General features: G+C 40.7%; 1 protein-coding gene across 2 annotated transcripts; it reads left to right on the forward strand.

The window, feature by feature from the left end:
• The first annotated feature begins 299 nt into the window (after window positions 1–299).
• PANK3 (pantothenate kinase 3) lies at window positions 300–22,602 on the forward strand. 2 transcript variants are annotated; one of them, XM_050311893.1, is made up of 7 exons: window positions 300–467; window positions 9,592–9,944; window positions 10,744–10,997; window positions 11,623–11,799; window positions 12,655–12,778; window positions 15,049–15,174; window positions 16,489–22,602. In XM_050311893.1, the coding sequence occupies exons 1-7, from the start codon at window positions 440–442 to the stop codon at window positions 16,537–16,539; spliced, it is 1,113 nt and encodes a 370-aa protein (XP_050167850.1). In that variant the 5' UTR covers window positions 300–439; the 3' UTR covers window positions 16,540–22,602. The 2 variants fall into 2 exon arrangements, with proteins under 2 accessions (XP_050167850.1, XP_050167849.1); XM_050311892.1 differs by lacking the exon at window positions 300–467 and adding an exon at window positions 505–559.
• The last annotated feature ends 941 nt before the right edge of the window (window positions 22,603–23,543 follow it).

The raw sequence follows: 23,543 nt of genomic DNA on the forward strand, positions 1-23,543 counted from the left end.
GGCTGGCGCGGAGCCGCCCCGGCCCCTTTGTGTGCGCGGCCGCGGCTCCGGCGCCGCCGCCATCTTGTGCCGAGTCCGCGCCGGGGGCTCCGCGGGCAGCGCCGGGGCCGCTCCTGCCCCCGAGCGGGGCCTGTGCCCGTGCCGGGGCCGCCGCTCGGCTCCTCCGCTCCGCTCCGCCAGCTCCGCTCGCGGCGCGGCCGCCCCGCCCCGTCTCCCCGCCCCAGCGCCGATGCCGCGGCGGGAGCGGCCCCAGCCCGGGCCGCGGGCGTAGCGGCGGGCGCGGCCAGCGCCGCTCCCCGGGAGGCGGGCGCGCCGCGGGCGACGAGCATCAGGAGAGCGAGGCCCGGCCCCGCCGAGCCGCCGGCGCTGCCCGCCCCATCAGGCGAGGGACAGGAGACCCGCCCCGGCCGGCAGCGAGCCGGGCCATCGCCGCAGCGCCATGAAGATCAAGGATGCCAAGAAGCCGTGTAAGGCCGGGCCGGGCCGGGGGAGGGGGCGCGGGGCCGGCGCTGCCCGGCCATGGCTCCGGGAGGTGCCCGTGGAGACCATCCTCGATCCTGTGCGTCCCGCGGAGGGAGGGCTCGGGGCTCGCGGGGTCCGCGGGGGGAGGGCTTCGCTCTGACTAGAAAGGATATCATCGGCTCCTTGGGTGCGGGTGATGTGTTTGATGGAGATGGCACTTAATCGCTGTGCCGAACACCTGCGCAGGTGGCTGCAGTTGCCACAGTTTTGCTTTTTAAGGGCTAATCAAATCCTGATCCTTTTAAGAGAGAATATTTCCTGTTATTCGGCTGTAGGTCTTTAATTAAAATACGCTGGATGCTCCCCTCTAATAAGCACAGCTGTAACAATATCCTTACTATTTATTGGTTTTGAGCACGTATTTGTTTTGGAGGGCACAACCGTGGTTCAGACTCAGGTGAAAGCAAACAAAATGCCTTAAGACTACAGGTGCTTCTTTGTGGGAAGAGAGGTATGGATTGAGCAAAGTTAATCTACATGCAAACGATGTACAGCTGTGCAAATCAACACACCTGTCAAGCTAATACAGGTGTGCCTTGGCTGAAAGGGATGCAGGTATTGCTCCACCGAATTAAGCATCTTTTTCTCTGTCATCGTACTTAAAGGAGTACTTTCAGGGTGAGTTACTGCGTAGAAAAAATGTCTAGTCCCAAATTTCTAGGCCTGCTGTGTGGCCCTGTGGCATGTCTGGCAAATGAGCAGCATACAGCTAAAAGAGGATCTTGAAAGGGGATGTTTTAGATATATTGTCTGAGCAGCCCAATAAGAAAACCATCAAAGACTGTATGTAAAACAGGAAGTGTTAGTGTAGCTCTAGAAATAGCTATAATAGCTGTGAAAGTACCTTGTTTCTTGTGGTCTCTTGGGGAAAGCCTAAATGTGCATCTTGTAGCACCCAGTTAGTCATCACCTCTTGTTAGTGCCAGTGTGTGGAAATTCCTGAATTTACTGTAGTGATGTTTATGAAGAATACAGTTCAGACAGCATTTTTTTTCCTCTGCTGGTATAATATTAAGGAATGTTATCAAGACTCTGAAGCAATAACTGGCTGTAAAATGTTACAGTGGTTTGGTAATTAAAATTGTGAGAGTATGGCTGTTCCTACTGCAGAAACATGCTCATTTCAGGAGTGTCTCTGCTGGACCTCAGAGATTTGTTTTGTGTAGTGGTGGATTTAAACCTCCTGGTTAAATACCAATGCAAATGTTACCAAGAAGTTTTAGCTGCTCAAATATGCTACAGTTGTAGTTGCACTCTTCCAGTTCTTGAACCTGAAGTTTGATGTTGGTTTCATGATGGGAATTAGAAACAGTTGGAACTGCAGAGGCAGGAGGGGAAAAATACAGTGTCAAACTATGTTGTTTATATCTTCTTGACTCTTGAACATACTTTGAAGTTGGTGGCTTTTTTAAAGAAAATAGCACTTAGTTTCTTAGGCAATGAACTTTAGACTCGTTTTGCTGATCTCTGGTCCTGGTTAGTCACATTGACTGAAGTGGGAGAGCAGCTGAATGTTTGAAGAGCAGCAGATCCACAGAAGTATTGAAGATGGAGAAGTTCAGGGGTTCTGGTGCCCAAAATCTACTTTCAGTTTGGCTCAACTACTCACACTGACATGAAAGCTGGGCTCACGGTACCACTTTTAGACTGTTTACAAATTATTTGTTTAAGAGAGTTGTAGATAATTTTCAACACAATTGCTGAGTGGGTATATTCCTTAGACTGTGTGAGTATCTAATCATCTGTGCTGGAGCCAAATTTGATGCAAGGGAAAAATGGTTAATCATTATTTAACTTAAGTATGTGCAGAGTTGAATTGAAAAGATTACCTTAGCCTACCTTTGCTTTCATCTGTGATGTTTGGCATCAGGAAGAAAGGCGTGATTGCACTGCCTGTCATGTCAGTCATCAGAGAGGGTAAAATGGAGACACCCAACCAGTTCAGGGCTTCTGATGTGGATACAACTGCCTAGACATGCTTGTGTGGTCCTCCCTTGCAGATCTTCACCTGGCTAGGGATGTTGCTAATTTGGTGGACTGAAAACTGAGAAATGCAGCTGAATTTGTGGAACACAGCTTCTGAGGTTGGCTGTCTTGGAAGAGGCTTATAAAGGGCCATTTAAATCTCAGCTGCTGGGGATGGGAGGTGTCAGCATTTGAAAGGAGGAGAACAGAAATTCACATCGGGAAAGCTTTGGACTAAGTTAGCAAGGCAGTGGAGAGGTTGTGGAGGCTCCATTCTTGGAGAATTCCTGAAAAACTTCAGAGGTCTTAAAGCCTTGGCTGGACAAAGCCATAGTTGACCTCATCTCGAATTGGCAGTTTTCCTGCTGGTGTGACGGAGAGGTCAGACCAGATGACCCCGGGAGGAACCTTCCAAGCAGCAGTTGCGTGATAACTCTTCTGAGGAAATGCCTCTGGGGGAGAATGGCTGGCAGTTTTCAAGGAAACTTCCAAAGGTTATTTGTGGGTTGGTATGACAAATGTGAGAGCAGGCAGTCTTGCTGCTGCGTGGGATCTGCCTGAAGGGAAGAGAGCAGCCACTCAGTCAGGGGGAACTCTGTGTGTTGGCGGGGAGGGCGAGAGGGACAGTGCCAGCGTGCTGTGCTCTCCAGGGGAGCTGGAGCCCTTCCTCTTGGCTCTGGAGTGTAATGCACTGCTGAAGGAAAGGCAGAGACTTCCAACATCGAGTACACTGTGTATGTTACTTTTTACAGTGCGTTCCTTTTGATTGTTTATTGAAAATAGTTTGAGAACAAATGCCTTCGTTTCCCTTGAGGCGATTTGAGACACACTCAAGATGAACATACATAGCAGAGATTTGCAAAGTGCTGTATCAGTATAAAGAAAAGATGAAAATCTCAAGTTTAGTTTCTCTAATGTGGTTCTCTGGACACATGTAATCATTGTGGACACAGTGATTCCATGCAGGATTAGTGTAGTAAAATTGATGAACTTGCTGCATAGTCTTGGGTATCCTAGCATTTTCTTATTAGTCCTTGAAAGCTGATTACTAGCCAATAGCAGATGTTACAGGCCCTCATTTGACTGCAGTTGAAAAGTGTGTTTCTAATAATGGATTAATACTGCCAGGCACAGTTTATACTGTGTTAAACACAGTGTATCTGTGAGTGTTAAATTATGCCTCTGCATGCTGTATCTCACTGTAATTACACCTATCCCCAAAGACATGGCTGCTGAAATGTCAACAAAATTAAGAGAATGAGCAAGGAGAGAGAAGATGAAAGCAGTGATGTTTTGTCTTGTGGTAGCTTTATATGGCATCCACTTGTGGATTTGGTGAACCTCATGAAGAGCAATTGCAGTAATTGCCCATTCCCACCTGTCCTCCCACTGGTAACTGTGGCTGTTATGGAGCGTGATTAGAGGAGGCTGAGTGGGAAAGTGCAAGGAGTTTGTGGAGCGTGATGGAGAAGTTTTCCCACAAAGAAAAATGAGAGGATGTGCCAGGGTGTGCCAGATACACTTAATTTATGCGTTAATTCTGTCCAGCTCAAATGTATTTTGAGCTGGACTTGGGATAATGGAACCAAAAACCTGTTACAAAACTTGTTAAGGAGAGAAAGTCTACAGTGCCTCAAGGACTAAGGACATTTGAAGTGCAGTTTTGCTCTGTAGAGGCTCATACCCATGTACATCCCTGGACATGGGTGCAGCAGAGGCACTTTGCTGCCTACCCATCAGGTTAATCCTGCTTGATGCAGCAGCTGCACAGCCCTTGGGGTGCTTTCCCTTCCCTTCTCCCATTGCACACGTGAGCTGCCTTGGCCTGCCAGCTGATTCAGCTGATAGTTTGCCATCAGGTTTTACTCCACTGCATGCACGTGTTTCAGGGAAGGACGGGAAGTGTAAGAATGGATGTATGTACACAGAGGAAAATGCGTTTGGAGAAACTGCAGGGTACATTTTAGTTTCTGTGTAAACACTTTAGTGTGTAGTAGTTCAGTATAACTTTTAAATAGTTGTTTGCCTTGTCAGTATTCGGGTAGGAATAGGATCAAGGTTTTATTATCAAAGGCTGAATTAGAAGATAAGTTTTGGGTATCATAACTGATAATACTGCATACTTTCATAAAGAGCTGTTGCAGTGCCGGCAGGAGTAGGCTTAAGTTTTCATGGCTTTCGTGATCATTTTCCTTCCCTCTGTTTTAGGGCTGTATAGAATCATGAACTTTGGCACCCTTTGGCAGATTTTTGCCGGGGTTCATTTGTGTTTGAAGTGCAACAGTCTTAATAATACATAAGCTTTCTTGCAAAGGTGACACTAAATGATGTAGGCTGCTCTCTGCTGTCACTGACAGCTGTGAATTTGTGGGGTTTTTTTCCCGTGGTGCAGAGCTCCCAGCTTGAAATAGAAGTTAGCTACTCTTCTTTGAAGGTTGGTTCTTGTTAATTTACACCAGGGTTGACCCAGAATGTTATTTTATCTTACAGTGAGAAGGAACTATTTGAAAGGTGTTTGTGTTTCAGATGTGTCATTACATTCTTAGGGAAGAGGCTGACAGGAATCTGTTTCTCAGTCTTTAAAAGCCAAATACAAACAGAGCATTAAACTGAAGGATCTTTACTGAATAAGGGGGAGTAGTTAAGTCTTTGAGTTTGTGCTTCCTGCAGCTTTGGATCCAAAGTGGGTGTGCAAAATCAGAATACTAGTGTGTGGCCTGGGTGGAGAGTTTCGAAGGTCCTCTGCTCTGATGAAGCAGAGCCCATGGAAAAGGAAAACACTTCAACCTTTGTGTCTATATTGGCATGAGAGACTTTTCACTAGAATTATTTCCTTTGGCATATAAATACCTTATATGATAAGATATAAATAACATTAAGATTTCTGCCAGTGACTGTGTACACCAAGAACTTAAAAAGTGCAGACACAAGAGAGTGAGGCCTCCCTGTGTATCTCTAAAGATTGTTATGGTTTAAAAAACAACCAACAGCCATCAGCTTGGGGTTTTGGTTTTCTTACTCAGCAGAACTGCTACATCATTGCATGAACACAGCGCTCCTCCCTTGTGGAAGGTGATTTTCTACACTGCAGGAAGCAGTGCTAGGGAATCCTCTTAAACATCTGGATTTTTTGAGGGGTTGCCCCTCCAAGCTTTTTCATGGCATGTGTGGAACAATCTGTTGCTTTATAGCAAAGGTTCATGGTTGCTGTGTCTAGGTAGGGACCACAGTGGCTCCTGACAGAGCTGGGGAGTGAAAGAAAGCCTGGATTTGGAATTAAGGAGGTTGTATATTATGATTCTCCTCTTGCTGTCCTGGAGACAGTTAAATTTTGTGTGAAGTATCACACTAAACACCATATGGGTTTTGATTTCCCAGTTAGTGTTCTACTTCACGTATCTGTCTCTTCTCAGATAGTAAAAATCTGTGTTTTGTGTATTCTTAAATAGATTTCCTAAAAGCAGAATGCATGTTTTTGAAGGAATTTTATATAGTCTATCCAACGCAGTTGGGCTTGTTTAATAAAAAGTCAGTTTTACTTTTCTTGTTTTCAGATTGTTTCTGACCTCTGCAGAGATGAGATGAACTTTGAAAGATGGGCCCTGGACTTGTTCTGTGAATAGCAGTCAAATTCTCAGCAAGGAATACTTCTAATCTGTGCATCACTTTTTGTGAAATCTTCCTAGGAATAAAAATAGTTACAAAGAGGAAGAGCTGAGAAAAATCTTTTAATGACCTAATCCCCTAGAGCTGTGGAAAAAAAGCCCATTTTTAATGCAGAGGAATTGATTCTCCTTAGGAAGTGAAGCTTTGGAACGGTGGTTACGGTTGTGCAAGTCCTTAAACCTGGTATCTGCAGACCTATAAGCTTGAAAGGAAGGTTGTGTAATTGGTACTGGTGTCATCCAGGCACATTTCTTTAACTGTGACTGCTGAAAGGATCAAGCTGATGTCTGGGGATATTTTTTTCCAAAAAGATTCTTTTGCTGGCATTCTCCTACATCTCTCACTTAGAGAAGCATGACCCACAGATACAAGTATAAAAATACCTTTTAGTCATTGCTGAATTCTCAGCCCAAGGTACACACCACGCTATTTTTGTCGTGTTCCAAGCCAGCTTTCAAATACACGACTTCCTGAGAAATCTTTGAGAGACCGATACCAGCTACTGATGCAGATATGCTGTGCAAGAGTGAAAACTTGTGCTTCAAACACTCCTCAAAGAGCAGCAACCTCCCCTTAAGCAGAGAGCTTGTATATGTGGTTTAAAATGATGCACAGGTTCCTTGTATGTAGGGCAGGACTTGAAGTCTGTGTGTCCTCTGTCAGGATTAGCCTGGCTGCTGGAAATCTTGTAGGAAACTCTCCATAGTGCTCTGCCTGTTCCTCCATCCTGAATCTCTCTGGCCTGATTTTAACCCCGCACATGAAAACACTTCCAATAACTTTGTGTTTCCGCGTGGGTTCCTGTTTCCTTCAGTCCTTCTGCATCCAGACAGGATGGATTCTGAGCCAAGATCCTCCCAAAGTGATCTGATTTGAAGGCTGCAGCTATGGGAGGTTTCTATTTTGTGTCCAATTATATTAAAATTCAGGAAAATCAGTGTATTTCCATTACTTAAAGGCAGCTCAAGCACAGATAAATCTTGTATCCTTGCAGTCCCAACTAACTGATCGTGCTCTTGCCACATATGTGTATTCCCTTCTGTGTTTGGAGCACAAAATGGCTGTTATTTTTCTGGCTGCACCTGTAATAAAATCAATATAAATCAATCAAGAGTGGCTTACATGCACAAGAATCCTTGGGTAATTCCTTCTTCTGGGCTGCTTGTATAGGGAGTAAGTTAACAGGACGTGGGCCCGCTTGCTTGTCAGGACTCCTCCACCTTGCAAATGAAACTTGAGCAATGTACTTACCAGCCAGATCTTGACAAATTTTCAATAGAAAAATGTGAAACTTCTTGGGGTTTGTCACAGAGGTGAACGCTGACCTATTTCTTCAGTTTCAAAATCCTTAAATGGCTGTTAAGATCATTCAGTTAACCCAGAAAACTGATACTGTGCAGCATCATCCCATTTTTCAACATAAAACATGTTCCTGTTTGCATTATGGAATAAACTTACAGTTCAGTTGTTCTTGTTTTTTGATATATAGTTGATTTATAGGGATGTGACTAATGCTGTATTTGCAAAAACCTCTTGGATCATTTAACATGGGATGTGGTGGATCTTCTGACAAACAGGCATGACTTGCACCAAATCTTCATTAAGCTCATTGCCTGAACTTTCAGCTGTTTTCCCTCTCTCCTGTTGTGGAGGACTAGATCCTAGTTATCCAGTAGGCCCGCTGAGCAGAAAGAGTCCCAAATATTTTAGGTAGTACTTGGCTTGCTGTGTCTGAGTTAAATTCTGAATGGGTTGGATTGACTCCTGCAGAGTTCTGGTCTGATGGGTGAATCAACTTCCCTTTTTCGCTTTTGATCTTGTAACATCGTTTATGGAAAGAGGCTGAAACTTGGTGAAGTCATTTAATAAGTCATCAGCTAATTGCGGTCAAACAGGAAGGTGACAAATTTTTTTATGTCCAGAGTCACAGGGTAAAGAAGTCAGGCAGTTGTAGAATCAGGTCATGTGTGGCTTTATGCTTAGACCTCAACTTTATGAAACATATATTAGGGTTATAGACCTTCTTTATTTCCCCTTGGAGCTAGATTTTGCTCACAGAACTTACTCTTGTATTTAAATTCAGTTATTCAAGATAAGTAAGGTAACCAACTAAATCTTTTTTGTTAATATCTGACAATATTCCCTGGGCACCTATTCCTGAAAGTTGAGGCAACTTTGAAATTTCTTTTGGTTTTAACTCTAGCACTCATAAATGAACTGACACACACCCAGCCTTGCCTAAATATGTTAAAATATTTTTGGTAGATCATTCTTCTCAAGGATGGGTCCCATTAGTAATGTAAATTCAGTATAATTGCATCTTGCTCATGATGAACATGTTAACATCTTTTTGGTTTTGTCCCTGAGTGTTATGTTTGTGTAAGATATGAATTGCATTGAAGAAATAAATTGGAATTCTAAAAAAAAAAAAAAAAAAAAAAAGGGCAAGCAAAACAAACAAGCTATAATGTCAGTTAGAAAATAAAACCATGAGCTTCCCAGCTGGATATTCAGAATCTTTCTTATATGTACAAATTAAATTTTAAATACTGTTTCTGGGAGATGACAGTGAGAAAACTGTCAGATGAGGGTGTTGTCTTTGCTGTAGGGTTACTGAGTATCTGTTGCACTGCACATGGTTGGGAAAATGTATTAGTACAGGCATATTCAAATCATGGTCCTGCATGTCATAGACCATAAAATCCCTATTAGGAACTGCAGTCATCCCACAGAAGTGACAAAGCCAAAGCATTTTGGTTTACTCTTGTTTTGTAGGACAGAAATGCCCTCTTCTAGCCAAAAGAAAAAAAGCAAAAAAAAGAAAAATGGAACCTGGATTCACTAATATTAATTTTGTGGTTTGCTTGTAGTTCTTAACAGAAATTCTTGTTAGCCTTTTAACTTCAGGGGATATAAATCGGGTGTCTTAACTGTGCCAATTTTTAAAGTGCATGCAAATAAATTAGAGCTTCTCTCTCAAACATGTTGTGTGAGGAGCTGTTAGAGGAGGAATATTGTCCTGCTCTGTTGCCAGCTCTAATGTGTAACCTGCTTTCGTCCCCTGTGCATTGCTGAAGTGCGTCAGAGCTATTATTTTAGAAGGGAAGGTTATTTTAATCTTTTGTTCTCAGTAAAAAAAAAAAAGTGGTTGAATTTTGTTTATGAGTTGGTCTGAAAGATATGGTATAGTTTGGGTAGTTTTAGTTGGGCTTTCTGAGCACGTGTAATAGCATTTAAATACATGGAGTTGCTAATTTTCCCATTTTTACTGATGGCCAGAGGGATATTTAAGGTCATGTAATCAAAATGAGCACTAATTCCTCACTCCCGTGAGGTTTGTTGTTAATGTCTTGTTGAAAAAGTAGTACAGCGTTGGTTTAACTCTCAAGTTCCATGTGTGGCTTTGTCTCTCTAACAATAACTCTTGTACCTTCACAGCTTTCCCATGGTTTGGCATGGACATTGGGGGAACACTGGTGAAGCTTGCCTACTTTGAACCTATTGACATCACTGCAGAGGAGGAGCAGGAGGAGGTTGAAAGCTTGAAGAGCATCCGCAAATACCTGACTTCCAATGTAGCCTATGGATCCACTGGCATTCGGGACGTCCACCTGGAGCTGAAAGACTTGACCATTTTTGCTCGAAGAGGAAACTTGCACTTTATCCGATTCCCAACTCATGATTTGCCTACTTTTATCCAAATGGGAAGAAACAAAAACTTTTCGACACTACACACGGTGCTCTGTGCCACCGGCGGTGGCGCGTACAAGTTCGAAGAAGACTTTCGCACAGTAGGTACCCTGGAGCTGATGCCAAAAGCATTGCTGGTGATGGGATAAATAATCAGTATTTTGAAAAACTGTGCAATGCTCAAATATTCTTAATTACAGACTGCATCAAGTATAGGAAATTACAGCCTTCATGGAATCCACAGCACCTGTTAAATTGTCTTTCTGCTCTATGAGAGAACGGCAGCTTAAATGTCACGTGCAAAACTGAGGAAGAGCTGTAGTGAGCCTAAAGCCCCTCAGAATTTCTGCCCTGTGGTTTTGTGATAATCCTTGGAACGTTAATGAAGCTGCAAGGATAGTTAGTGTGATTCCATTGAGCTTTTTATCTGCTGACATCCTAGAAATGACTGTTTGACTTGTAAGATGGGGGAGGAAACCCACAAACCTTGAAAAGATGTGCAGATGTGTGAGTTTCACTAAGGTAGCACTTGGTGGGGCCTTTAGGGTATTTGGTGACCTTTTTTTGGATTTAAACCAGTGGAAAATGTTGCTAATTTTTCAATGGGTTAATGTCTTAGTATCTCAAAAGTTATCTTTGATTTGAGCTTACCAAAGCAGATATTTTTACTACCTGTCTGTTCTTGACTCAGGTCTGAGATCTAGATTTATAGTGACATGGCTTTGCTAATTGATGTGTTCAGAACTTCTTTGTCGGTTTCATACTGAGATTGAAGTTCCTGAATTAGCCACCTGAGAGAGCTTCCTAAAGTTGGGCAGTACAAATATTCTCATAAATTTGTAGCATGTTTGTGCAATGTTAGAACATGTTGACACAGTCTTTTTTTCTTTCTTAACACAGATTGGAAACCTGCAGCTGCACAAACTGGATGAGCTTGACTGCCTTGTCAAAGGCTTATTGTACATAGACTCTGTCAGCTTCAATGGCCAGGCAGAGTGCTATTATTTTGAAAATGCCTCAGACCCCGAGAGATGCCAAAAGATGCCTTTTAACCTGGATGATCCATACCCACTGCTGGTGGTTAACATTGGTTCAGGAGTCAGCATTTTATCAGTCCATTCCAAAGACAACTATAAAAGAGTAACTGGAACAAGGTAACTTAAAAACCTGAGTTGGGGTTGTTGCTCTGTGGGACAACGAGCCTTCTCTGTTTGAAGTGCATCCTCTCCCTGATTCCCCCACCTCTTCTTTTCTTCACTCTGTAGTATGGGAAAGTATTTTATGTGAAAATTAGAGTTGCATTCTTTGAAGCCTGTTCCCATTGAGGAGTTTAGTCTACCTTATTCATCAATCAATGAGTAATAAAAGTGCTCCATAGTGAGAGTTTTATAGGTTTTGTTTTAAATTTTGATGATGTGTGCAGTGAACCTGTGTTCCTCTTGCTCCATAAGAACAGATGTGTCAACATGTGTTTTACAGTAAATGATCAAGGATCAGTCAGTGGCATGATGTGGTTATTTAAGGAATTTGTCTCTGATTAAGTCTTCCAGCTTACATTTTGAGAGTTTATATCTATTTGTTAGCTCTTACCTTCTTGTAAGTGACTTAAAATAATGTGAAATTGATTGAGAGTTGTTTGTGAAGTGAATCTTACGCAGAAAAGCAAACAGCTCGGTATCTAAGTTGGAGGAGTTTATTTGTTTATTTTGTTAGTCAGATATAAGAATCTTTCATGTGAGGAAATACTACTTAAAAGCAACTAGTGTCCTTTGTCCTTAGTCTAGGTGGAGGGACCTTCCTTGGTTTGTGCAGTTTGTTGACGGGCTGTGAAAGTTTTGAAGAAGCTCTGGAAATGGCATCCAAAGGAGACAGCACACATGCTGACAAGCTGGTTCGGGATATTTATGGAGGAGACTATGAAAGATTTGGCTTGCCAGGGTGGGCTGTAGCATCCAGGTAAGCAGGAGTCTCCTTGTTGGTTCTTTTGTTGGTTTGAGGGGCTTAAAAAGCAAGACTCGAACTATTAATGCAGAGAAAACTGCTTTTTCACAAACTTTTATTGTAGTCAAGTTATTTTTTTTATCCTAAAAGTATATATCCTCAGCTTTTTAGAAGGTTTAAAGCCACAGGCAACTGCAGGTGCCTGCCAGCTAGATACTGAAGAAACCTCGTGTGGTATGTCCTACACAGAGAATGTGAGGTGATCACAGGAGTGGCAGGAAGGAAGTGCAGAGGTGGTGTGGTTTAACCTGACAGGCAGCTAAACAGCACACAGCCACTCACTCCCCCAGTGAGATGGAGGAGGAAAGTAAAATTCCTGGGTTGAAATAAAGATTGTTTAATAGGACAGAAATGGAACAGAGCAGAATGGTCCTCTCCCAACTTCTGCACCCTACTCTGCTTGCTGGTGGGCTGGGATGAGAAGCAGAAAAGGCCTTGACTCTGCTCAGCAATAATGAAAACATCCTTGGATTACCAACAGTTTCCAGCACAAATCCAAAACACAGCCCCAACTAGAATAATACCAAAGAGTAAGACTGCATTTTGCTGTAGATAATTCTTCATGGAGGTCAACCTGAACAAAAATATTTTGTGGGGGTCATTATTGTAACAAAAATTGAGTGTTTACCGTAAATGAATAAATGCACATGTAATGTTAAATTGCTGTATTTAACACAGACTTTGAAAGGGAGCTCCTCAAGAACAAACATGAGACTTAACTTTTGTTACAGCATAAAAATCACATTCTGAAATTACTACTTCAAATGCACATAAATCACTTTTAGTTAACGGAAATTTTTCCTGTTCTAGTTTTGGGAATATGATCTACAAAGAGAAGAGAGAGTCTGTTAGTAAAGAAGATCTTGCAAGAGCCATATTGGTCACCATCACCAATAACATTGGGTCTATTGCCCGGATGTGTGCAGTAAATGAGGTAAAAACTGACAAGGAAGTGATCTATCCACAGGTCTTTTATTTGTTTTCAGATTAAATGGCTGCTAAAATAATGTATAATTTTAAACCTTTCAGTACAGTCTCAGATGGAATGAGGACATTCATGTAGTGTTTTGTGCCCACAATCATCCTGGTTTAGCAAGGAGACTTCAAGTCCTTCATCACAACATCGTGTGCTCCCCTACTCCCTCACTCCCCTGCAGGCTTTGGGCTCCATTCCCTAACAAAGCTGGTTTGAGGCACTCCTTGTCAGGTTACCTTCCCCACTGGCAAAGATATCCATGTCCCAGTTCTCCAGAGGCAATCAAAATATTCTGAACCCACTCCTAGTACTTTAATCACAGAATAGTTAGGGCTGTAAAGGACCTCTGGAGATCATCCAGTCCAACCATCCTGCCAAGGCAGGGTCACCTAGGGAGTGTGTCCTGCCCTGAAACATGGGCTCTGTCCTTGGAGAGTTTCAGAATATGTGACCTGGGCAACTGCTGCATTTGAGTTGCTGCAAGACCTGCTTTGAGCGGTGTGTGGGATCTGATGGCCTCCAGCAGTTTCTTCAAGCTGAAATCATTCTCTGATTGAAGCCTGTGGAAAGCCTCGCTTCTAGTTAAGCATTATTTTTAATTTTTACTGACTCTTGAGACTTCAGATTGTTTTGACACCTGTCACCTTACTGGTTGATACCAGGATGGTTTCCTGCCATCTTCTGTTTCTCAAAGTCCTGCTGAACAGAACCGGTGCGTGTTCAGTTTCAGTAGGACCAAGAAGCTGTGGAACAATACTGAATTTAGGCATAGAAGGCATTAGGTTCTGAGCACCAGGGATTTCCTTATTCATTATGAACAAACTTTGGATAAAATGAGGTTTAGTAACAGCTTTCTTGGAGAAGACTATGAGTAACTGTATTTAGAGCTCTGCTTAAAATCTCTGGATGTGATGATCTCAGAAGTACCAACAACCTTGTTACCTGCAAACCCCTCCTTTTGCTTGGAGCCAGACTAATACATGTTTCTGGTTTTAATATTGCATGGTCTCCCTCAGTTTCATTCTCTGGCTTTTTCTCTTGTGTGTCTTGGAGAATAAGGTTTATTTTGTGAGTATTAAATTAATTTTGGCTTTTTGCTTTATGGCAAGACTTGATAACAAAGGGTTAAAATGAGGGTGAAGTTGATAGTACATACTAATAGAGTAAGACAAATGTATGAACTTTGTATTTAAGGGTGGGAGTAAAGGAGGACAAATCAGAACTTGTAAACTGCACAAACTAGCTTTTTTCCAATTTTTTGGTGTCATTCCAGCTATGTCACAGAACTACAAATTATAAGGAACAGTTACTAGGGATATACAAACTAATATATTGAACTGACATATAAAGTTGGATGTCATTATTTTGGCTTCCATCAGTAGAACAGAATTATGGTTTTGTGCCTTAATGGTGTATCTACTTTGTCTTCAGTAAGAACTAATCAAGATGGTGAAAAACAGTCCCATGGTAGTCAGGTTGAATTGTTACAAAAACTAGTGTGACAACTTAGATACAATTAATGTATTTATTGATTTAATGTAATGAAGTGCTTGTCTAAGCACTATGCTAAGAACTAACAAAATTAAATTTTCTTTGGTTCTTCCTCTTTTATCATTAAGCCAGTGTTTAATGTTGCTTTTGCTTAATATTGGGTTTATTTCATCAAATGGGGGAAAGTTAAATGATTTTTCACTTCTTTACGTTTGACCTGATTAAAATTCACAGCTCGCTTGCAGTATTTAACTCTTGGTCTGATGCTGTGCCGAGGTGTATTGAGTTCTGAAGATGAAAGGAACACCTGCCATGTCTTACTGTCTTCGGCTTCTTTACAGTGCTGCCTTGTTGCATATGGATCAAGCAGCATTGTACAGGGCTATGAAGGCATTGAGGCTTCCCTGCCAAACAGAACTATCTTTCATTTCATTTCACTTTTAGCTGGCCTGTTTCTTTGGCTTAATTACTGAAAGTGCTCGCTTTAATTTGCAACACAAATGCTACTTGTCTGTAAATTAAGTCCTTTAATTCCTGTGGGTTGCGCTGACTTTCCTTTTCCCCGAGTATGCCATGTTTTAAATTTTGAAACCGGGTTTTAATTGTGGGTTGCTTGGTTTTTGTGCCTTTTTTTTTTCTTGCTCGAGACAGCCTGCTCTTTCATAGCTCTGTTTCTCAAAGCTGTGTTAAGCAGTGAAAAGTCTTAATCCTTTGCTGGTTTTCTCTTTTCTTTTTAGAAAATAAACAGAGTTGTGTTTGTTGGCAATTTTTTGCGTGTGAATACTTTGTCGATGAAGCTTCTTGCGTATGCACTGGATTACTGGTCAAAAGGCCAGCTGAAGGCCTTGTTCCTAGAACATGAGGTATGCTGTGGTTCATTTATCTGTGTGTGTTGTTCCACCATAAATCAAAAATGTGTTATTGAGTAGCTCTCGTGCGATATCCTGAGGCTCTGTACTCAGTAAACACGAGAAATAAGAGGAGGCTTGTCGTGCTGAGTGGGTTCTCTGGGAACAGCTCCCTGCCAGGGAGGTACTTCAGTCACTTTGGGGTAACTCAGTTCACTGCTGTGGATCTTTGGAGAGGGACAGGAAAATCTTAAGCTCTGTGCCCAGGGTCAACAGTCTTTCTTAAGTTTGGGTGGAAACAATAGTAAGTGTTGTATTTCAAAGAGTCCAGAGATCTAAAGCTCGAGCTTTTGAAACGAGCCCATTGTTCTCTGCTGGGCTTGAGCAACATCCTGCAAGTCGAGACTGCCTTTGACAAGGCCAGCTTTCATACCACCACAGACCCCTCAGAGCTCTTGGAGTGACTCTGTGCTCTCAGACTGACCTGCTTTGGGGCAGCTTCTGCCATCTTCATCGGTATGGAATGCTGAGAGTTTTCACCTTTTTTATTTAAAAGATAAGCAAATTACAGGTGCAGCAGTTGTGAGATTTGTAGCTTCTTGGCAGTGGATCGGCAGTTTTTGTCCTCAGTTTGTTGGTCTGTAAATATTACAGCATGAGATCTGTTCCCCTTCAGTTGATTCTCACAGCATTTTTCCTTTATTGCTTATCCCAGGACTGACAGTCAGTGCCAGTGTCTGCAGTAATCGCAGAACGGTTCCTTGTCAGTTCTTCATTTTTTTCTTGGGTAAATTATGAACTCTTGCATTTAATCAAATGTATATTCCAAAGACTTCAGTATTTCACAGTTATAGGGAGAGGGAACGTTTCACTCCCCCATAGGAGGGAAATGTAATCCAACAGGAAAACATGGTCCTTTGTGTGCAGGTAAGTAGTCAAAATTTGTGAGGTGCAGTTAATTTAAGAAATTCTTAACTTTTACTTTGGGAACAGTGTTGCTGTGGGTATTGAAGTGGCAACCAAAATATGCAGCTCCTTTAGGAAAAAGGAACCAAACATGATTTCCATTCTTTAGGATTCACTGTCCTAGAAGCCCTGCAGTGTATGGTGAGGCTTGGTGTGAAATGCCCCAAAGTTAATCTAGGCGAGAAGGACAAAATGTTCATTTCACAGAACTTTAAAAAATTAGGGATTATTATATATTAAAAGTGTATGGTGTGCTTTCTGTAGCATTGGTCCATCAGATGGTGATTGTCACTAAAATGTGAATAGTGCAAAATTTAATACCCTACTTAAACTTGAATATTTTTTTTTTTTTTTTTTTAACAGGGATACTTTGGAGCTGTTGGTGCTCTGCTTGGGCTGCCCAATTTCAGTTGAGATACCAGATGTCACTACACTGAACTATTTTCCACCTGAACAACATCTGTTTATGGCAGTGGGAATTAAATCTGGGGAAGGGAGAAGAAAACAGCCCATTTTCTGTAACTGTTTATAAGAAGTGATTAGCTACTGAGTATTGCTGTTCTAAGGAAGGGTTTCACTCTGGGCATTGGAAAGTGAACTGTTTGTGGTTATCATTTATGTTCTTTGGTACTTGTAGCCAGTGGTGAACTCATAATATGCAATACGTCCTCTGAAAACAACCTTCCAGAAATCCCAGACAAAGGAATGCCAAACCGTTAAGTGCTCAACATGAAAATATTGCAAGTTTACTCCTGAGGCTTTAGGCCCATCAGTTTTGCATATAATTAATGAATGAACAATTATTTTCATTAGTTATAGTATAGCATGAGCACAATTTCCCCTGTGTACTTAGAGAAAACAACTTTAAAAACAACAAGGTACTATCTACAAGATGAGAGGAATCTGTAGACCATTCCTTCCCACAGTTAAGAACAGTAATTATTTTATTTTTCTATCTAATGATAATAATATTAATGCTTTAATTTTCAGTGGGAAGAATAGAAACACAAAAAATCAGCCAAAGCAGCAGATTAAGCATCTGATGTTATGAAAGTTTCATGAAGATATTCACTTGCTCTCTTCATTTATTTGAAAATTCAGCTGGTATTTTGGGAAGATCCTTCTGTCTTTGATTGGATTTGGAAAAGAGTTTAGTGATTAACGAAGGCAGGTTTTTTCTCATTTTTCATTATTTTTTGGATTTTTTGAGGGCATGACTTCCAAAATGCCTTCTGGATTTTTTTTGTCTCTTTTATCAGTTCTGCCATCATGAATCATTATTTGTAAAGGTACCACAAAGCCTGAGAGAATTGTGTTTTCTCATAGTTCTGAATCAGAATTTCTCATAATTCTGATGACCTCAGGACCTCATAATTCTGGTGCTTTGGCTCATTTCTGTGGAGATTTGGGAAATTTTGGCTACTAATTCAAAATTCTGAGTTCTACTTAATTTTGTAGGAGTTAATCAGAATCTAATTAGATGTTGAAAATGAAAGGTTGCTAGCTTACTTTTGGATTTGGGAAGTTTGTTTTTGAAAATTGAGGACAGCATCAGAGTTTGTATTGCAGCACCAAATGGACCAATATTTAGTGCACTCGCAATATGGAAACATCAAATCGTGGCCTTGGGATAAAATCCACCCTCTGGAACTGATCTTTGGGGTTTTCTGTAGACTTTTAAAATTTACAGTTGTAATTATTGTAATAAGTTTAGTCCTGAAGCCAGGGCATGAGATCTTAAACTTACAAAACTATTATACAATCATTAGCTACGTGAATTTTTGTGGACTAAAGAGCTACCCAATTTTATGATATTTTCATGTTCAATATTTCCTGTATGTGCATGAGGAGCAACCAGACTAGAACACATTGATATCTCGGGGTTTAAGGTATTTTTAAAACTGATTGCTCGAGTATTCCACAGCATGGCTGTGTTGTATTTACAGATACATCCACCTAGTGTGTTAGAAACCCTGTGTGCTATTTCAGTCTTCTCTTTCTTACAATTCAAAGCCCCATACTAACATCATATGTTATCTTTTTAGATTTTCTGGGGTCCTTTAAGAGTACAGTACCTTAGGGCAGGCAGCTCATTTAAGTGCAGCTGCCAATTGCCAATGCAGTTCCATTTATTGTTGCTTTTCCCGGTACTTGTACTGCATTTCTACTGTGCTTGCTTTTGATGTTTCACTTTAGACATAAACAACTAAAAATTACACCCACAGTTCAGCTGATCTAATGCTAATTCAGAGCACTTCAGAAAATAAGCAAATACGATTTTTATAGAATGTCTTTATAAATGCTGTATACGGCTCTTTTGGGTTATGGTTGACTATCAAAAGTAAACTTTATTTGGTTAATAAAACTGTGTGAAAACTTAATTTTCTGAGTGTTCTGACAGCCTGCTGAAAAGTTTGCAAACTAACTGCATATTTTATTTGCAAAGCGAGGTACTTTAAGACATATACTACAGCTCCGTCAGAAACAGTTCCTTTAGACCATGTCTGTTGCTACTTCAGTTCTCTTTTGGTGATACTGAGAGTCCTTTTGAAGCAGTAGTTAGAAGCTACTTACATATTAACCAAAAGCACACATAACAGATGATTTCCTAATATCCATGGTTCATTAAACCAGTTGAAGCTGATGTGACTTAAGATACATTTTTTTCTAAGTAAATTGTTACAAAATAAGTGGAATAATTCTTGAATAGCTGTACTGTATAGAAACTACTGTGAGAATCAAAAAGCGTGCCCTACCTCTGGTTTACTTCCCTTGAGCTTCTAAAAAAATTGGTTTCCTATTCCTGGTTTAATCAGCACAATTGGTACTTCATTACAAGAGCAACCAGAGCAGTTGTCAAGCCCTACTGTAAAGCCCAGGGGTCCTGTATTTATAAGCCACATCTTTGGGTTTCATCTCACTTTCTGTCAGCTTAGAGCTTGTTATTAAGAGTCCCCAAAGATTGACTCTACCACCAGGAGAAATGATAGGCATCACAAGTAGTTGCAAGATAAGCCTTAAAGTCTTCTCTTTGAAATTCTCTTCTAAATATGTTGAAAAGGATTGTTTCTTTTATACAGATCACTGAAGTAGCTTGCTTTTTCCTGATCCTCTGTTTTTTCTTTCACCCTTGCCATTTCCTCAAAGCCAACTGGTTGAAGCAGCTTTAGGGTGAATGGATACAAATGAAAATTTGGAGTTTTCTCAGGACTACTGTTGTCTTCTCAAGTGGAACCACTCATCTAGAGGAAAGTTCTGTGATACTTCTTCTAAAGTAAAATGCAAAATTCATTTTGAATGTGTAATCGTTTTCAGCTCAGTCAGCCATGTGAGTGCCTTTTAATTTTTTCATATAATGCCAATTTTAATGGTACTGGGACTTTATCCATGAGGTTTCCTAATGAGTGTTACTTACCAGCGAAATGGCAGATAATTTTATTTGCCATGGAGATGGTCCCTTCAATCCAGTGTAGCAAGAGATGCCAGGAGAGCAGCATCAGGTTTCTGGCTTCCTATCCTTTAATCCTGGGGTAATGCTTTTGCATTTCTTGGTCTCATCCCTCCAGCTTGCTTGTTTCAAGTATTACACACAGTTTGGTTGTATCAGTATCTCCCTAAAACTCATGCAGGTTTGTAATGAGATAAGTACTGTTTATTTCTGGACAGAGAAGTTCAGTTTTAGATGAAGTTATTCCAGGCTATTAGACCTAACCACTTTCACCTTTCTAATTCTGCTTAGCTAACTGCAGTTTGATTGAGAGAGGAGCTCCTACAATACACTTGGAGTATTTAGCAGGCTGGAATGAACACATCCTCAGTGTTCTTTACGTGCTCTAAGCCTGTATGTTAAGAGCAGAAGTTCTGTTCTGGCTTCTGATAACCCTTCAGAAGTACTGTGAGGTTCCTGCTTGCACTGAGTTGTTGGTAGTTCACATGCAGGCTGTAACACTGACTCCTTGTCTCTGTCCACTGTAGGTCTGCAGGAAGCGCCTGCTTCCACATAAGCTGCAGTAGCTTCTCATTTCTCCATGTTTCAGAGTAACAGTGGGGTTTTAACATTTGGAACTAATCAAAGTGTCTTTTTCTAGAGCCAGTCTGTGCTAGATGAGGACTAGATGGTGTCTTTTGCATTCAGTCATTAACTTATATTAATGAATAAATTTACAGTCAACCACTGTTCACATTCTGGATATCTGGGTATCACTGTAATCCTGAGGAGACAGTTCAGTCGAGTTGAGAGCAGAGGGGAAGGTCAGTGTGGTTCTGTTGAGCTAGTTCTGATCAGCTTTTTTATCCTCAGTCCATTTAAACACATAAGGCTAATTCTTTCCCATCCTTGTTTTCCTGTCTGCATCCTTTTTATGGATTATGTAGGCTTAAAAACTGTGTAACATGTTAACAAAGCTTTGCTGAGGTTAAAAAGTGAACAAAAATCTGTGGGTCAGATTAGAAGTGTTTGACCAAGACCTGTAGGTCACAGAGCAGGGCTCAGGACATGTTTGACACAAACAGTAACTGTTTGGTTGTTGTTTTTTTTTTTTTTTATTTCCTGTTAACACACAGTCAGAGGGGGTAAACTTCACAATCATTGTGGATAAAATGGGTGAATTTAGTCCTCAGACATGACCATGAGAGATTAAAAAATGCTTTATCACAGAGGGATAAATCCTGCTTGCATTCCTTTAAGTTTTACTGATGTTTTAAAGTACATCACCAGTATTTTGTCATCTGTGGTAAAATTCTCTAAGGTTAAAAATAGTCTTCAAAATAAGCCTGTTTTATTAGTTTTGTTTACTTCACACTTGTAAAGCATATTAAGTATTCTAAAAAACACACTTTCTGAAAACATCTCAAAAGATGCTGTAATCTGTTTGTAATTACTAACGTGCTAATGGAATATGTTTGAACAGTCTCACTTTGCATGACTGAGTGCCAAATCCTGCTCGCTCTTAGTTACTTGAGTAGATGATCTTTTTAAACTAACGAGCAAGATTTGGCCTCAAGGTCTTCTGCCTGGGGAACACAGTAATGATACTTTGCATATTCCTGCTGGTGCTAAATCATTTGTTGAAAATAAAGATTCTAACTAGAAATTGTAAATAAAATATTTATGGCCTGGTCCTTTTGACAGACTGAAAATTTTATCATTTGCCAATACTTTTTGGCCTTATTTCAAGTTTCCCTTTTGGGTTTGTTGGGATTTTTTTTTCTTTTTTTCTTTTTTTTTGGAACATGTGGACTGTGTTCATGTGGCAAGTCATTGGCAGGTGTGGCTTCCTGTGCTGCTTTCTGTAAGGCCCATAATGTTCCCGTGGTGCATTAGGATACAGAAGACTCTTCACTGCTGTATTTCCATGTTATCCTTCATCTTGTTATTGTAGGTGTTTGCACAAGTAGTATTCTCTGCTAAAACTTCAAGAAATTCAGCCATTACTGAAAGCTTTTGGGGAAGCTGCTGAGAACTCAAAAATACCCATTTGAAGTAATTTTCAAATCTAAATGTGCTAATTAGCTTTGCTTATGAAATGAACTGGAATATCGTGTGCCAGTTGCTAATCTTTGCTATAAATTGCTAGCATTTCACAATTCTTCTGCCATCAATTTAAGAACGTTGTAAATACAAGCTTTGGGAGGAGGTATATTAGTTTGTGCATTGCAAAAGGGTTTATAAGACTAGTGAATTAGTATTTTGAGACCTATTAAGTTACAACATCTAGAACATGAAAATGAGTGTGCTGGTGTTAGGGCGTAGAGGGCTTTTGATAATCTGCACTTCTACATTCTTGAGTTTTGGCATTTTAACAAACAAGCATTTAATTTTCCGTCTACTGTCTCGTGATACGCAGGCCTTGTGATCACCAGTTGCTGTCTCCAAACATTTGTTTCAGTTAGCAGAGCAGGCAGGCAAATTTATGACTTGTAAACCCTTGTAGGATGAAGTTCTCTGAAGAGCCATTTGGTTAAGTTGCCTTATTCTCTTACATTGCACTCATGGTATGTCTCTGCTTCCTTGTTTATTGTTCAGACACTGAAGATGTGATGTAAAAATACGTGCTACAAATTTTTATTCATAAATTACTGATGAATACCTTTGTGTCACCTGTTAATACAGCTCTTGTAAATGATGCCTTTTATGCCATCTGTAATACAGCTCTTGTAAATTGTTTAAATTATTTTTCTTTTTATAGATCCTCATTATTGAATGTACAGATTAGATCCCTTTAATATGTCGCTGAATAATTTGATTTGGGCCCAAATACGGCCAATTCTGTAATTCATCCCATCGAAACTGTAAATAATTCTTTACTGCTTGTTTGCATGAATGAAGTTTGGATTTCATTTGCTTTGTCATAACCCAATTCCTCTGTCATGGGCCTACTTTTTACAGTTTATTTTCCTGGGTTAATCACCATTTGTTCTGTACGAATGTTGAAACAGTCCTTTGTCTTTTCCTAATAAATAATTTGAGATTGTTCATTGTTGACCTGCATTTCTGGGGCCTGGGGAGGGATTTCGGGGTGTTCTCATTCAGCATCATAAATTGCTGTGATGTTTGATACTGGGGGTTGTGGTGGAATATTTTTATACTGCAGCAACATGACTGGTGTGGTTTCGTGCTCTTCCTCTAATAAGCTGATATTTCACAGCTCTAAGATTCAGGTCCTGTTTTTAGAAACACTGGATGCCCTAAAGAACGTTTAGTTTCACAGTATTGAAGGATAAAACTGTGAGGGCACTGTAAGCTTTGGCTTTCCAAACTGACTTGAGAGCACCTGCTGCCTCCTGCACATGGCTGGGTGAATCAGAGAGGCATTTTACTGTTGAATAAAGTACTTCATGTATAAACTGCACATTATATATAAACTGTAATTACTTCTCTGCTGGAGTTGCCCTTTGCTTATGCTTTCAAAGGCCAAATTGCCTTGTCCTGAAGTTGTTTTAACTGGGATGCCCATGAAGTTGTGAGACACGAAGCCTGTGCCACAGCACAGAGTGCTGGCACTGCATCTTGTGACAGGCTTGCTGTGTCAGAGGTGATTGATTCTTCAGGGTTCTGTACAAATATTTTTGCCATCCAAACCACAAATCTTTGCTTTAAACTGCCAAAAACGAAAATTCCCTTTTGTGTAGTATCTCCCCTGAACCTGGCAAAGAGGAGCTCTGCACCACGCTGATATTTCTTAAGAGAAATGAGCTTCTAAGAAACACAAGTTGCTTTACAAGTTGAGAGAGTGCTGATTTGTTCAATGCAGAAATACCTCTAAGAGTGAATTGCAACAGCCTTTTGAGGAAGCTGGTTTGCATTTCAGCTGGAGTCCTTAACTGATTCCTGGTACAGCCCTTGTGCAAGCTGAGGGGACAGGACAAGCTGTGTGTGTCATTTACTTCTGTTTTAGCTGTTCATCTGATTTTTTTTT

The sequence above is a fragment of the Myiozetetes cayanensis genome, unplaced genomic scaffold, assembly GCF_022539395.1.
Source record: "Myiozetetes cayanensis isolate MyiCay16 unplaced genomic scaffold, myiCay2020 scf17, whole genome shotgun sequence".
In the NCBI taxonomy this organism is placed as follows: Eukaryota; Metazoa; Chordata; class Aves; order Passeriformes; family Tyrannidae; genus Myiozetetes; species Myiozetetes cayanensis.

Excerpts from the sequence above, each read along its gene's own strand:
- PANK3 (XM_050311892.1), top strand. The coding sequence starts at position 520 with ATGGCTCCGGGAGGTGCCCGTGGAGACCATCCTCGATCCT. Across the intron at positions 9,945-10,743 it reads TCGAAGAAGACTTTCGCACA|ATTGGAAACCTGCAGCTGCA; the intron begins GTAGGTACCCTG and ends TTCTTAACACAG. Across the intron at positions 15,175-16,488 it reads CCTTGTTCCTAGAACATGAG|GGATACTTTGGAGCTGTTGG; the intron begins GTATGCTGTGGT and ends TTTTTTTAACAG.